Source organism: Lolium rigidum, chromosome 4 (genome assembly GCF_022539505.1).
Source record: "Lolium rigidum isolate FL_2022 chromosome 4, APGP_CSIRO_Lrig_0.1, whole genome shotgun sequence".
Classification (NCBI taxonomy): domain Eukaryota; kingdom Viridiplantae; phylum Streptophyta; class Magnoliopsida; order Poales; family Poaceae; genus Lolium; species Lolium rigidum.
In genome coordinates this window covers 241,690,263-241,706,815 of record NC_061511.1, presented here as the reverse complement: position 1 = coordinate 241,706,815, position 16,553 = coordinate 241,690,263, and the positions used below count along the sequence as shown (strand labels likewise).

Here is a 16,553-nt window from a genome sequence, read left to right as displayed (position 1 = left end):
CTCCTACTTTGATCATTATTTTAGTGAAAATTTTAAAGTTATGTCATAAAAAATATATCAGTGAAAACCTTCTCTAATAAGGATATAATGGTATAGCTTTTGTAGACGCATGATTCATATTTGTTTTGATCAAATTAATGGTTAAAGTTTATCTTAAACTGTGCGTATACCTGTTAAGTTGTACTAGAGGAAGTATTACAGGGACAATATCATATAATGCAGATACCTCTATACACTAGAATGGTTTGAAAATAAGTGATTTAAATTTTTATAGATATGGATAAGACTAAAATGAATCTAGTTACATCCGCACATAAAGTTAAATCACTTAATATTATATGCCCAATGGCCAGAGCAATCCCGTCTCTAAATGATATCTCTGGTTTAGTCCAATATCGCCAGTTTATGCGTTGCTACATTACGGTACACTCTGAGATATTATATCAGCGAGACAAGCCATATGTGACAACTGTAAATCATGCCTCATTCGTTTGAACAAGGTACACAAAACATTAACTACTCGATGTCTAGATTTATTAAAATTTGGGTATATCTAGATATTATCCATATACATTCAAATTTAGATAAAAGTTAAAACATTTCCCATGGGACGAAGGGAGTACTTTAATTTAAAGTACTCTATGATCAATATTGATTAGTACTCATTTGATGGAGTGAATTATTTGTAGCCAATAGCATTCGAGCTTTCACGGCTTATATTCAACGGTCTACCAGTTCCATATTTACAGTCACTCTTCTAACTCTAAATCAGCCTAATCTACGGCTCAGGGGGGGAATATTTCCTCGAAGAAGTTGTTCAGATCACCACTGCGCGGATCGAAGGCCAACAATTTTGCCAATGCATCCTGAAATTTCGAAGAAAAACACATCATATTCACTTGACTGTGCCTTTTGCATGTAACAGCCTACCATCAGAACAATCTTTTCTGACAAACACGCATTGAAGTCATACCTGGTATTGTTGGTCCTTTGCCACCAATTTATCACAGATCATGCGCCTTATAGGTCTCTTGGAATGGACGTCCTCCAGGACACTAGCAGCTCTCTGAATAACTTCATCGGGGACACCTGCAAACAGCCAAACATGAGAATAATCTTTGTACGGACGGTAATAGTGTCCGGTTTCTTTGCAAAGTATCTCCTGGAACTGTCCATGTCATGATGTAAATTAAGGAAAATGACACTCAGCACTTTACCGTGTGAGTTTCAGACAAACAAGGGTAACTAACAATGCGAAGTAAATATATTAATTCAGCCTTTCCCTCAAAATGAAATTATATTAGTTTATCATGTTATGGTAATTTGCCAGCTAAATAGAAGTTTACTCTTTACTCCATGTACATACCAGCAAGCTGTGCACAATGAAGTCCTGCAAGAAAAGATGAGTTACTTCTATCTGACTCAAAAGTATCCATGGTCATTGTATAAATATAAATGTAGTACTAAGCTTACCAAAGCTCAAGAGCGCCTGTCCAGGTACAAGTCTTCACCATGGGTATTATAAGTTATATAAGAAATTAGTACAAAAAGGAAAAATACATAATAGCAGCTTTCATTTATAATTACCGGTAAAGGAATATGATATCTTCGTTGCTTGCCTGTCCATCAGGACTCAGTACACTCATGGTATAGCATTTTATATGTTCAGACTGCAAAATATCTCTAGATTAATCAAAGAGATCAGACCATTATAACCAGGGTTTGGAAACGCAAGTGTAAAAGGGCATAATCGTTTCTATACATCAACAGTTAGATATTAACCTGTGGTAAGTAGTTTTCGGTGAAGATCTCCGTCAGATGTGTTGACAAAAGGACCTGCAAAGGTTGCAACAATTAGATCAGATCCCAACACATTCAATAGTACAATACTATAATATTTCCCTCATTTGTGAATAGAGTAAATTTATAGCATGCCCATGTTGGATCAAGCTGGTTGCAAGATATACATGTCAATCAGAAGAACTAATGTGTTAACAATGTTCATAGCATTCAAGAAAAAAAATGCCATACAGAAGAAACTCTTATATAGGAAATATGTTATAGGATGCAGGATCAATAAAGGACCAGGTCTTCCCTTAGAAAAAATATAGAGCCATACCCGGATAATACTGTGTTCCTCATGCATGAAAGCATAAAAAAAATCAATCTGATCTGAAAACGCTCAGTGTGCACTCAGTTCTATACTAACATCAAGTTCTTATTTCCAAGTTACAAAATATACCCCCTCCGTTTCATATTTTGTACTAAATCAGCGACAACTAATATGAAACGGAGGGAGTATATAGCTATTGTCTATCCTGAATGAAATGATTCAGTTCTAAAAATGCATAAATCTGCCACCTGACAATGGTTATTGTTCCGGTACCGTTATTAAAATCTCTAATGCCCAGTAACCAATGACATCAAATGCCTGATAACTGAAAGAGAAGTTAAAAGAAAAAACAAAGCTTGCAATGCGGAAAATCTGAGCTAACTAATTATGAAATTATGGTAGTAACTTCAAGTGTGCCTGCAAAGAAGATCATACAGGCAATACTATCAGATTTATATTCAACTGTAATATTTACCAAGCTGGCAACCTAACCTTTGGAGGATAATCATAATTTGCAAAATGACTGATAGTCCCTCCAAGTAGACCAATACCATCTGCATGGAATCGGAGAAAATGAGCCACCTAATCTTGAGTTTTTTTGAGGATGGAAGGAGGATTTGAGATTTTCTGTTGTCTCACCTTCTGTTAAAGTGCCCTTACCAAATTCATCCAATAAGCACAATGATCTCGATGTTGCATGCCTGCAGAGTTTCTTTATTTGCATGTTCAGGATCACTAGATAACAAACTTAAGGGTGCATACAACTATGATACCTCAGCATTGTTCCAACTTGATGTAGATCAATCATAAAGGTTGACTGCTCAGTTGTCATTGACTTGCTTCCCATTGCACAGAATATCCTACAAAAGGTTATTAAAATTATCAGTATGCAAATATACTATTAGTACTATAACTGTGTTTAATGAACAATACACATATTGTCCTTTGGCCTTTGTCCTGGAACAGTAATACACAAAAATGTCCCTTAATCAGCAACATATAAACATGCAATACAAACACAAACCTATCTGTTAATCCAACAACAGCAGAATCAGCAGGAACAAAGCTTCCAATATGAGCAAGAAAAACCACCAATGCAACCTGAAAGCAAATACCCAACACAGCTTGAACTTTATTGCTTTGCTCATTTGAGTTTATGGGAGTAGGAAGAGAAGTTCTTCCATGATCTACCTAGAAGAAAAAAACACAAATTGAAAACTTATCAAATATCTGAGCTGCAGCCACTCTTTAATCCAGAACTGGCCAATACAGCTTCAGCATTTGTGCAATTTGCTTTTGGGGACATAAAGCACTTCTCAGGTAACATTACCTGCTTAATGTAAATGCTTTTCCCTGAGTAGTTAGGTCCAGTTATTATGTTTATTCTTCCTGGGATAAAAAAATAGTCATAAATCCGAGTTTTTACAACAGAAGTACTCTGTAAGTTTCAAGTTCACATATCTTGAGAACTAATCACCTGCACTGCGCATTTTAGTATCATTTGGAACAAATGTGTCAACGGTCATTTCCTGCAAAACATGTCTAAATTGATGTTGGAGTAAATTTAGGAACTTCTAGATGAAACCTCAAACCATAAGACTGTCAGTAATACCCGGCTAACACGTAACATGAGAAAAGAAAACGAATAAACACTAACCTTCCATTCTGTATCTCAAGTATAGAATCCTCAGTTAAGATGGGCCTCACATAATTATTTTGGCGAGCAACAATTGCCAATGATAAAATACTGATGTAACATTAACAAGAGGAGCTCATTAGGTAGCCGTATTGTCAGCAAGTTGATATGTGCAACAAATTTATGCATACCAATCAAGCTCTGCTGCAAAGTTCACTGCTTTTGTCAGTTGAGGTAGAAACTGAAGAACGCGGCATACTAAATCCCTTATGATTGCTCTTTCCATGTCTGTCAGCGCGACCAGGCCCAAGTCAAATATCATTCTATATTTGCTAAGGTGGGGTATGCTCAATATAAAAATTATCAAAAAAGGTATGAAAACTTAATTTGGAAAATATTAAAAGGGTTATCATACATGTAAATTTCATGCTCGAAAATAAATCACATGTAAACTTAAGCTACAGAAAATACTGGAACAAAAGATAGCATAGCAAGAATTTGGTAGATGAATATAAAGTTGTATTCCAAAATTCACAGGTATGCAATACCTGGAGAGTATGGAAAGATAATTTTGTTAAGGTGAAATACTCACTGGTTGCTTATTCATGGACTGTAACTTTAAACCATCGAACACCAAGTTCAAGACAAACTTATTCCTAATCATAGAATGGCTACATCTTTATCATCAGGGAAAATATGATTATTGCACCAACATTAAATGTCATCAGATAAGAAATCACACCAGTGGGGCAAGAATCAAATAGTAAGTAAATAAATTGTTGAAAGCTACCGAGAATTTTATGGTAAATATCTCCCAGAAGATTGTCCAGCTCTCTTGTCTTTTGAGTATGATAGTAGAACCTTCTCTCCTCCCTGTCCTCTGAAAACTGATGAACATAAAAATATTACACATTATCAATAAAAAAATAAAAAAATGACAAACAGCTTACCGCAAATTCAAAATCTGGAAGTCCTACTAACAAGGCATCACTTATCTTCTCATCAAAAAAACACATCAAGTATCCTGTTAGCATCATAAATGGAAAACTCATGAGTGCTAACTTCAAAAACATTTAGTTTCTAGTATGACAGATTGAATAATATATTTTTGCAAGCACCACCTACCAACATTAAGATTCCAGTTCGAACTACAGCAAACTAGACAAAGAAACTAGTAATCACAACCAGGAAAAAAAGTTCAGCATCATATTACCAATATTTTCAATTCATGTGCCGACTCAAACTTTAGATTAATGCACATCACAGGCTGTGGGCAGCCCTGCTCTGAGGCCAAGGGCACCAGCATGAGCCCAGAGCCTAGTCTCCCCCAGTCTGCCTAAGAAGCTCCGCAACACATGTCGTGCATCTTTAAAGATGCAAGCACTATGGTGCTTCCAAAGCATCCAAGTAGTAAGCAAGACCATTGAAACAGCGCCCTTACCTCGACCTTGACAAGCATGGCCTACCGACCGGGGGGAAGGGGGGGGGGCATGGCACGAGAAAGGGAAGCTGCCAGGAGATGTGTCAGGGTTTCAGGCTGCGTGGCCACAGAGAGGGTAGGTTGGACTATGGGGGATATCTCGGAGTTCCAGCCGGTCGGCCATCCAGCAGAGATTCACACGAGCCAACCATAAGAAGACCTTGACTTTGCAGGGTGCCCAGGAGCACCAGGTGAGCTCCCAGGCTTGGCACAGGATGGAGCCTTCAAAGGAGGCTCAGTACCAAGGGTATGCTGAGTAGATACCGCTAACTGTCCATTTTCAAATAAGGTGATCAGGCTCATCACTGAGACGTACCTGCAAGATTGCACATCAGAGCAGCAAGAGTTGCGCAAGAGCTGGGACAGTCAAGACGACACGGATATCAAGGGTCCAGTCAAGGTAGTGAGAGCCTGCAGCAATAGTCATCGGCGGCGACCTCACAGGCAGCGTGGCCATCAAGACATTGGTCTTACAAAAGAGCAAGGTAGCGCCATTGGCAACAATCACAAAGGTGGAGGCGAAGAAATCTGTCATGGAAAAATGCAGTTCCAGGCCGCTCCAAGAGCGTGCCCCATCAGTGTGGCTTGGGGCCAGAGCCAGTGAAGGCACAGAGCAGTATCAGCGGACTCGAGGTCCTGGACACCAAGGCGCCCAGACTTGTTTAGCAGGTGTGCCTGTCAGGATGGAAGACAATTGGTGACCTGATCAACCATGAGTTGGAATTGAGCAGCGAGGGGCGGCTTGCCGTGAGAGGGACACCAAGATTCATCAGCAGAGAAGCTTGCAGCCGACAACCAAGAAGGGAGGACAACAAAGCCTCCTCATCAGGGGAGCACGGATCATCGTTACTGACATCTAGGAGTAATTGGTGCGCAGACCGGAGGCCTCTCAGAAGAGCGCCAAAATATCAGGAATGGCGGTCGGATCCTGAATGGAGAGCGGCAGAACAGGACCAGGTCATCAGGATAAAGAGAGATGCACGTCATGGCACACCAAGAATTGAGCTGTTCCAGCACTCCAAGAGAACTGGCATGATTGATTAGACGGTTTAGGGCATCAACGGCATGAAGAATAACATAGGGGAAAGAGGGTCGCGTTGGCTTAACCCCTTTCTATGCCAGATTGGTGGCCCGGGATCACCGTTGATCATAACCTTGGTGATAGCAGATGATAATAAGATTGCAAGCCAGGGCCGTACCACATGCAGGTGCAGAGTGTGCACCTGCACAGGGCCTCCACTTTGATTAGGGGCTCAAAAATTTCTACTTGCTCTCTTGCTCTCCCAGGAAACCCATCCAGCCAATTAATTACCCACACGCTTGCACCCACCTCTCTCTCGGCAAGTGGTGAAAGTCGAGCGGGACCAAGGAAGTTCTAACCCAACATAGATGAAGGTGTAGGTGTGGGTTAGAACTTCCTTGGTCCCACTCGTTTTTCATACATTCCCTCCATAGGTCCCCCAAACTAATGCAATTGAGAACTTCAAAGAGGAAAGGGCACGAGACGGAATCAATAGCTCTGGAGAGGTCCAGTTTGGGCAGGTGCAACAGGCAGGCAAGTAGAAAAACTAAGATATTCTCTTGTAAGATAATCTTTGGACCACAAAAAATGCTTGATGGCCAAACAATTACGCTGATTTCTAAGAAATGCTAGTTCATTAGTAAGAAGTCCTATGTATATTTAATGTTAATACAAAGTAGATAAAGAGATCTTTCATAGCATAAACAAAAGAATGGGGAGAATGCTTGTTTATATTTAATGTTAATATAGTAGACAACGAGACCTTTCGTAGCATAAACAAAAGAAAATGGACAGTGGTTGAGCATGTAATAGCAATGTACATCACATAAGAGGGTGAGATGGTACCAAATTAAGCAGCATAATAAGAACAAAGTTGTATCCGGGGATGAACAAAACAGCTACCTATTTGGTGTACGTAGACAATTAATGGAGCTTTCCTGCATTGAAGCGAAAAAGGGAAGGAGGCATTTTCATTTCCTGAAACCTAGAAGCAGCTAAACTGTGACAAGTTACCGAATAAATGCATAAACTGTTGATGCATCAAAGTAAATTCAGTTTGAAAGATCCCTCACCTGCTCCAAAAAGTCAGGTAATCCTTCATACACCATCCTCAGTTCATCCAGCTGCATTCCACAAGGAGGGTGATTTAGTTAGAGGAACCAGCCCATATCTTCGCGAAAACAGAAATACACAAGATGTACAAGTATCACACTTAAAAGGAAAAAATCAAGATATTTAGAAGAACTGCAGAAGTTGCTGAGAATTTTCATGTTATGATCAATTATTATCACATAGAGGATTGGATGTTCAAACTTCAAATGGTACCCACACATATGAAAATCTGTTTCTATCACCCCAATTCTACCAGATCCCTATGAGCCACTGATGTATTTAGCATAAGGAAACACAACTATGTTTTTGTTCGAGAAATGAGAAATAGATCCAATTTAAATAATGTTATATGGCAATCACCAACTGCAACAAGTGAGCATGATGAATACCACAAGTACTGGTTATGTGCAAGGCAAAGCAATAAGCCTGCTCCAAGTATCGCATAAAGAGATGAGAGTTTGATAACTGTGTGATGGGTTACAGCTAAAAGTCTCTTAATTATAAAGTATGGGATCGTTTATAAAGTATATATAATTTATAATAACAGAACACAAAGCCAGGATGAGAAAGCACCACAAGGCCTGACCTCATCACAGAAATTTTCTTTCACCACTGTCTCATAGCCTTTCTCCTTACTCCGTTGCACGTCAATGACACCAATTACCTATCAATAATCAATAATAGATAGAAATCATCAATCTGTGATCTATGAGACAACAATAGCATGCCTAGAGTCCTCCAGAAAAAACAAAATATGCCTTGGGTGGATGGAAAACTTAAAATGGAGGCCAAGCTACACGTAGCCCTTTATTTGCAAACACTCAGAATTTGTATTTCAAAGTTTCAAAAAGTCCGAAAAAAAATTCTAGTGATAGCCAATGTTGTATACTACAATGGTGAAAAATCTCAATACAAACTATTTCAAATTATATAATGAATAGTGCACATTTCGAGACTATAAAATTTGTCAGATTTTGTCAATTTCGTGTAGCCTAGAATACAAATTTGTTTGCAAACTTCTAGTTTTGTTTCGGATTTTTTTGAAACTTTGAAAAATGAATTTTTAGTGTTTGAAAATAAAGAGCTACATATAGCTCGGCCTCCAAAATGCCACACTCTGCATGGATCAAATATTAATATACTACTATTAGGACAAGATTATAACAACAAGATAGCAATCATTCACTGCACGGAGCCACAAATTCAACGGAAATGTAAACGGTGATTATTTCAGAGAAAGAAAAAGATATGAAGCAATGATTGCATATGTGTTCGTCCAAGTCGAACATGTTTGCTCAGGTCTGAAGCAACAAATTTCACAAATAACTTTTCATACAAAGTATCTAACTATCTATATATCATCTTATGCAAATTTATGCTACATAATGTCAGAACCCCAAGTGCTGACCACACACACGCACATAATTCACTAATATTGCCTAGTTAGAGATACGAGTAAGCAGACGTGTGCAGAGCCATATATGGTTTAACGTCACCTACAGAAGATGACCGAATATCATTATAAGTCAAATAGAAGGGTAAAACACATGAACAAATTGCCGTATGAGTACGAACCAGATTTGATACATAATCCAGCTCTTCTGTAATAGAAGAATTTGCCTGAAAACATAAGCATCCATGAACAAAGAAAAATCTTACTGTGTCATCATGAAACTAGTTCAAAACTTCGATTAGTTAGTGTGTGTAACTGATAGCCCCTGCTCGGAGAATAGTACCTTCTCAACCAAGTCAATGTTCATATGTTGCAACTTATTTGCCAGATGCTCTGATATTCCTACTTCAAAAATCTTGTTTATATGAAGCAAAGAGCAAAGGCACTGAAAAAAAAGAGCCGTAAAAAAGAAATTACCAAGAGAAATGAAAGGAGATAAATACACACAAACAGGGCAGTGACAGATAGCTGGATTAATAAGTGCTCCCTCCATATCACAAATATATGTTGTTTTGGATGTGTCTTAAGTCAAGCTTTTGAAGTGTTAAATATAAATATAGTTTTGAATATTCAGATTAACAACCTGTAAGTCATATGTTTAGATTTAACTCAAAAATTATATTCAATAATACTTTTCTTTGGTTTTATGCATATATATAGTAAAAGTAGTGGTCAAAGGTAAATCTTGAAGACTGTGTCAATGTTCAAAATGACACTATTTGTGATATGGACAGAGTATGATAATAGTAAGGTAGGCATAAATGAGCAAATGTCTAGAAAGGCCGACAGGAGATATATTGTGCCAGGATAACATATATTTGAACTTGGAAATAAAGCTTTTTGGGGTACCTTCAGAAATGTGTGCCAATCACTGCTTGTACAGATGGAACTAGGAGAGTTGAATTTCTTCAGAAAAAAAGGCAAACGTTAGTTGCACATATCTGAAAATCTAAGACAGAATGCATGCTCGAAGAAACTAAGAATAACCATGACATTGTAAATGAACATATGATTCAACTGTTTTGAACTACTTTTGAGTTGCCTTTCCTACTTCAGGCAAAAATAGTATGTCTGAAGATCTCAAATTCATTCATTAAGTTAGTACAAGAAATAACTTTTGATGAGATATATACAAAGATAGCTTATAGACTACAGTAGAAATAAAGTATCTAAAAATCTACATAAGCAGAGTAAAACCAAATAGCACCTTGAGCATGTGGGGAATATCTCTCACAGACTTCAAAGTCCCACGCAGTACAGACATTACTTCTTCACAGCAAAGGAAGAACGAAATCTAGAATTGCTAGGAAATACAGGGCCAACAGTGAATCCGAAGAGATGAAAGATCATTTGTTGTGCAAATAAGGATACTGTGTTGAGCCGATTATTTATGACCTCGATATCAATTATGGGACGCAAGAACCATGCCCTAAAATGAAGCATAATTATAATTACTGCTTAAGAACATGTTATTTATTCTTCTTTCAGTGATAACTAGCAAAGGCAGGAAACTGACCTCAAGAGACGTCTTCCCATAGGTGTCACACACTACATTTAGGACAGATCAGTAAATGTTAGAAAATAAGTGAAGGAAAGCAATAGGCTTAAGGGACTGTTTCATTGAGCTTATTTTTGCCTTTTCGTATTTTGGCTTCTAAGCAAAAGACCACCTAAATAGGTGCTTTTGTGGCTTATAAGCCAAAGCCCAAAAGCCAAAATTATTTACCTTGTTGAGCATACCAAAGACTGAAAACCTGCAGTTTATAACTACAATTAAACACACTGGAAGCAGGTTAAGAGTACAAGACGCATATCGAAGATTCTCAGTTCTTACCCTTCTTTGGCTCTTCCTATTCCCATGTAACTGGGGTGCTTATCTACTTGAAAAATCTGTAGTGCCTCATGAGCAGCTGCATCAAGTTTCAGGTATCTGTCTCTGTGATGCATGTCAAGGTACACAGTGCCAAACTAACCATATAAAGAATTGTCACTATTTATGACATAAAGTTACTCTACAGCGCAGCTACATAAATTGCTAAGTTGCTTCCACCGTGGCAGTGAAGCTACATAAATTTTTTATGTTGCTTACAGTATGAACCAAAAATATATTGGGCCTGAAATAAGGTATCATGGTGGAAGATGAAATTTAAAATTCACCGCAACATCATGTTAAGCTCGTCTAATAAAATCACAGATTGAAGGATAAAATGATATCTGTGCCACAGAATCAATCGCGATGGATGCTCCGCCTTCCATTTGCTCAAGTGTATCAAGAAGCCTCTCATTGTCTAATATAGCAAGAAGACCTCCAGCCGCACGAACTTGAACATCACTTCCAAGATCCATCATGGAATTAAGCTGCAAGTAGAACATAAAATGATTTTACTGTGCATTGACAAAATGATTTAACAAGATTTGAGAGCCAAGAGAAAGGTCAAAAACCAAGTATCTAAAGTTTATTAGCTCTTCATGTGTGACAAATATAGGATATCCTAAAGGATATACTGAAGGGAATCAGTTTAAAAAGGAACACAAAAGAATTGGATACGTATCCATATGAGTATATTACAGGTTTTGTAAGAAAATAAGCATGTCCGGTTCGCAAAGTTCCATAAAATAACTAAAAATATTATAAAAGTAAATTCCATAAGTTACAAGAAGACAAAAGTTAACTTCTATCTATACAAATAATTTGCGAGATCCAAGGAACCTGCTTCATTTTGAGGGCACAAAAATACCAAACAAGATGGTACACAGTAATGTTGGGTACAAAAAAAATGGCTCTACAATCACCAAACAAGATATTAAAAATAGAGCGGAATTGTTGACAATGCCCCCATTCAGAACGCTAAGCATATAACTTTCACCGATAGTGTTAAAAAAAAAGTAACCAGGCAATATAGGATGAATGAAACAATAATAGACCAAAAATAGATGTCTTGAACACCACGCTGAGCAAGAGTTTATCAAGGCATAAACTGGCCTTTTTAAATCTATTGAGAAGTGAAACATATAGGTAGAAAACAGTAGTAGTAAGGTTCTAGTTTGGATCGCTTACAAAGCAAATCCTCTCTTTTACACTTAACCCATCGTCCATTGCTGCAACTCTCAAGTATATTAATCTGTAATTTAGACATGCAATACAAAGAAAATTTAGCATCAGTTCATAAGCTTGAATAATTGGGAAATGCATGAGATGGAGAAAGAGTCGGCCCAATTGCGACGAACTTTCCAGTCAGTGATAATAGATTTCCAATTGCAGAAAAGATTGTCAGGTTTTTAACCAAAGAAGTTCGGCATTCATATCATAAGTTATGAAGCACCTCCATGGATGAGTTTGTCAGCCTTCTACAACGTCGAAACAAAAAAATCATTCAACTGCAGTCATTCAGCTAACAGATTTTTCACTGACAAAACAATTATGTTGAAAAGCCCTCATCATTGTATACTATTGCTAAGCCATAATCAAGTTTTGACTGAATCTTTTGGTAAACTTATTTGATTAACGTACATATTCAAGGAGCAAATAGCAGTTGAAACAGCATATCCAATAATTAAGCAGATAAGTATCACCCAATTTGACTAATCCTTAAGATATTCATGTACATCATATTGTAAGGTGCAGCAACCATAGTTTTCAATGCATTCAAGGAATTCCTGGTCTAGCGATCAGGTAAACAGTATAGAGAGCTACTAACCTGTGCCAGGCTTGCTCATAGCTGAATATCGAGCTTTTCATGAGCTTCACAACAGGGGCCTCATCATTATTATCTGTGTGATTCCATGCAAAACCATCAAAAACAGAGCTTAAGATATCAACTGAAGAAGTGAATGGGGTCAAAACCATTTCGTTGTAAAGCCGACAAAAGTTCTTCTTCCGTCTTTGTACTTGCATATATGGTGCGTGGTTTTGCTTGACATTTCACTGATCCAAAATCAAGCAATACAGGGATTCAGATATGCAATTATGTTTGTTTACTATTCTACATGTTGAAATTACTTCACAGTGGAAAATGTTGAAAACTTTGCTACCAAAACAATTTTTCCATATTAATAAATAGTATACATGGTATGTAACCTGGAACTTTGGTTCAAAAGATATAAACAGTACCATAGTATTGATGTAAACAACATACCAAGGTCAATTAGAGGAAATCCCTCGGTGCTGTCTTCCCAGATTTCCAATACAAAAAGCTGGCGCGTATTTGAATCATAGTATGCCACTCCAACCCTGATATCACATGAAAGTGACAGGGATTATAATCAGTTAGCTCATGCTGTATCTTCTACTGATCCAACAAATACATTGATGTGCTAGTAATCGACAAAATAAAATTTTAGCATTTAAATTTTGGTGCAATGGTAAACAAGAGAAAAGTTTACTTCCACAGAAACTATCCTAAAGAAGCTTGCCGCACACCGTGAAATTTTAGCATTTAAAATTTTGGTGCAATGGTAAACAAGATAAATGTTTACTTGCCACATAAACTATCCTAAAGAAGCACCATCCTTGTCAGTTGCCCCTATTCTCGGATCACCTGGCACAAGGTCCTCTCCCGGATCTGCTTCCCGGCTAGTATACCTATCGCTGGGGTCAAGTTCACGGTTCGGGTCTAGCAGTGCTGCTCCCCCCGGCCTAATGTGTAGAGTGTCGTGCTGTACCCAGGTGTTGCCTCTCTAGGCTGTCCCAAACTCTTTCTATCAATGAATTGAAACGGAAATCTTTTGCGTTTTCTCGAAAAAATAAGCTTGCTCACAAAATGACGAAAACAATCGAAATATATTAAATATACATCTAAAGTTTACCTACGTCCTTGCATTACACAAGCCATATGGACCTACAATACAATCAGATGAATATCAGTAAGTACATTGTATAGCAAGAATGTGTGAATAATTTTATGAGAAGTTATTGAAGCATCATACACAGATAGAATCATATCCGCCAGATCATTGAGTGTGAAACAGAAACTACATTTCAGGCTACATATGAATTCATGAAACAGTCTACTAAAGTAAGAACAAAGTAACAGAAACTCCAAAGTAAGCCATCCAAAGCCTTCCATTCTTTGCAGTGCATGCATATCAAAACAAAAGGTAGGCCCCTAACAAATTTTGGAATTATGCCATTCTTTTCTGAAAATATGATGTTTCAATGTAGCACTATTACTTATACTGAAATCTTGGTGCCTTATCCTTGAAAAATGTGAAAATAAGCTTTAAAAAGGCAGTACTAAGAACTTCAGAGGTGGACACACCACACTCTGAATTGCTTTACAGTAAAGAAATATGGTTCCGTCAGTTGCACTGTTTAACTGATTCACTCTAAATTGGTCTAGTCGAACAATCATTTGTTATCCTTTTTCCTCTGTGCTTAGCTTTTTATTCAGTTCTCAGATGTGTAGAAGCACGTCAACACTCAGAAAAAGCATTGCCAAATAATACGTAAGATAGGAGATTTTCTATTACACGAATGCACAACTCCACCTGCTTGAGAGACTGTTCCAATCAAGTCAGACACTTCAGGGAATTTCCCAAATCAGGCTCAGATTGGTGGGAGTAGTCACATAAGAAATAACAACAAAGGTTGCAATCTAAAGTAATGTTAAGGTCCCCTATCGAATACAAACACTGCGTCTAAACCCCATCAAATGCAGAACAAGGATTCCCAGTAATGAAGCAGCATAAACACTTCATCCTATCACAAGAAAATTATCCATCGACCTTTACAGGCTCTGCTTCTACCATTGGTCTAAAGCAGCAGGCAACCTTGCATCAGAACAGGTTTCTAGTGCCCACAGCATGCACTCAATTTCAAAACAGGTTCTAAACTGAAACAGTTGCACATCAAACATTCATCGTGATCGATTCGTCTGGTGAGTGTTCCATCATTCCTTAATCTCTTGCTCTACTATAAAACTCTAGCCAAATGGACATAATATTGTGTAAGAGAATGAGGCGTGCAATACGGGAACAAGCCATATCTGTAGGGTAAGGCCGCAAAGCGACAATCATCTCAAATTATCAATACGCTCCGTACCTTGAGTCCTGAAAACAATTGCTAAGCTAAACGGCATGTTCTATTAAAATAACACGACAAACTGCGTGGGTACAAGTGTCCTCGTACCAAAATTAGATAAACCAAATCAGAGCACTGGCCCATGGCATCAGATCAAAAGCACTCATGCGATGGAGATCGACGCTACAAGCATACAAGTTTGGGAAGTGCCGTGAGCGAAAACCTCCATCGACTCCGGCTACACTCCAGAATAGGGCACAGCATTGCACGAAATTGGGGGTTACCGCAGCGCGATTTCGGTAACAAAACACTCGACATAACGCGATGGAAGCGGGGAACTCTCGGGATGATCGAGTCGATACGCACCTGGGAGTCGATCCCCGTCTCGGCAACCTCCTCCTCGTCCTGCTCCACCTCCTCCTCGTCCATTTCGCTCGCTCGCTCGCCTCCCCCGCTCCTCTGCTCGGCGGCTACCCGCCTCCCCTTACCCCTAGGTCCGGGAATGTGGTTCCGTCGGAGGCGGAGTGGGAAGCGGGCGCGGCAGTGGGGGAGGAGAGCGAGCGGCAACGGCGGGGAGAGGAGAGCGAGCGGCGAGCGCGGGGAAGCGAGCGCGGCTGCGGAGCGCGGTGGCGGCGAGACGGCGAGAGGCCGTGTGCGATGAGTCCGAAGTTGGGCGTGACTGCGTGTGGGCTTTTGGAGCTTGGACACGGCCCGGCGCTGGCTGACTTGAACAAGAAGCAGCGAGAATTCCGTAATAAAAAAACAGCGAGATATTATTATTTTTTCTTGGTTTTGGGTTTTGTTCTGGACTTGAGCAAGTCAGATTCCCCGGCGATCGGCGTCGACGTGAAAATGCTTTTCTCCAATTCTCATTTCTGCGGAAACTTCATCTTCATCGTTATATTCTCTTTTCCCCTGCTCTGAAAGTTATATAAAGGCTGACTATTTCAAAAATCTTCACATTATAGGTCAGATTTAGGATTCCCTTGGAAATTGAGACTTGCGCTTGAGTAGCGCCACCATAAATAAAGTTCGCCCCTAGCCAAGGCCATTGCTGTAAATCACCAACCACTAGGCTCACATGCATGTGTAGTTTAGATGGAAATATTATCATGTTCACATAACAGCCCGTGTAGCATTGTTTTTGTCGCAACCAAGGGCCCCATCTCCACCATTACTTAGCAGTCTCAAACTCGACTTGAGTGATCAATATAGCTTCTAGTCTTCCAATCTTGTTTATCTTGACATTCTCCACCCACTGGCAACACCGCAAAGACCGCGGCGCAGATGCCAATGCTGATGACGACGTGTCCCATGGTGTCATTGTTACGAATGGTTTGAAAATAAACTAGTATTGTATAGAAACCCTACCAAGTAGGCCTTTTTGAATTAGCGGGATTTGTAAAATGCACAAATGGAAAAATAATGCAGGATCGCAATGCCATGCACAATAATCACTGGAATGTGTTTGCATCACATTTTGCTGATTGTGCCACACGAAAATAAAGGATTTTTCCGAGAAAAAAAATCGTGTATACATCTCACATGTACTCCAAAACTACACGGCTGGCATATATATAGGAAAAAATAAAACAGATCGTATCCTCCAAAAATTGAACGAGAGCTGTTTTGAGTGAGACGGGTCCAAGGTGTACTTTCCCTTTATTTTGGCTGGCCCCGTGACGGAAGTCGTTGCTACTTGGTCTTCTGGGTGTCGA

The 16,553-nt window shown here is 39.0% G+C and overlaps 1 protein-coding gene across 3 annotated transcripts; it reads right to left on the bottom strand.

The window, feature by feature from the left end:
• Window positions 1–635: 635 nt before the first annotated feature.
• On the bottom strand, window positions 636–15,326 carry LOC124707391 (DNA mismatch repair protein MSH5). Of its 3 annotated transcripts, XM_047239046.1 has the most exons (34): window positions 15,202–15,326; window positions 13,623–13,654; window positions 12,953–13,047; window positions 12,661–12,741; window positions 12,515–12,587; window positions 11,875–11,938; window positions 11,023–11,174; window positions 10,651–10,752; window positions 10,543–10,570; window positions 10,333–10,364; window positions 10,188–10,245; window positions 10,024–10,110; window positions 9,666–9,722; window positions 9,100–9,201; window positions 8,939–8,983; window positions 7,950–8,027; window positions 7,324–7,374; window positions 7,154–7,235; window positions 4,700–4,773; window positions 4,540–4,636; window positions 3,941–4,037; window positions 3,771–3,860; window positions 3,591–3,655; window positions 3,444–3,502; window positions 3,138–3,214; window positions 2,887–2,973; window positions 2,753–2,814; window positions 2,606–2,667; window positions 1,783–1,836; window positions 1,588–1,670; window positions 1,474–1,505; window positions 1,367–1,390; window positions 974–1,089; window positions 636–866 (listed from the first exon to the last, which is right to left on the bottom strand). In XM_047239046.1, the coding sequence occupies exons 1-34, from the start codon at window positions 15,262–15,264 to the stop codon at window positions 786–788; spliced, it is 2,442 nt and encodes an 813-aa protein (XP_047095002.1). In that variant the 5' UTR covers window positions 15,265–15,326; the 3' UTR covers window positions 636–785. The 3 variants fall into 3 exon arrangements, with proteins under 3 accessions (XP_047095002.1, XP_047095003.1, XP_047095004.1); XM_047239047.1 differs by lacking the exon at window positions 12,661–12,741 and having other exon boundaries at window positions 15,202–15,325; XM_047239048.1 differs by lacking the exons at window positions 12,661–12,741; window positions 13,623–13,654 and having other exon boundaries at window positions 15,202–15,263.
• Between the last annotated feature and the right edge of the window lie 1,227 nt (window positions 15,327–16,553).

Coding starts and splice junctions, on each gene's coding strand:
- LOC124707391 (XM_047239046.1), bottom strand. CDS start 15,264: ATGGACGAGGAGGAGGTGGAGCAGGACGAGGAGGAGGTTGCCGAGACG. Junction 12,742..12,952: donor ATTTCCTCTAATTGACCTTG/GTATGTTGTTTA, acceptor ATTTTGGATCAG/TGAAATGTCAAGCAAAACCA. Junction 3,861..3,940: donor TTTGCAGCAGAGCTTGATTG/GTATGCATAAAT, acceptor ATGTTACATCAG/TATTTTATCATTGGCAATTG.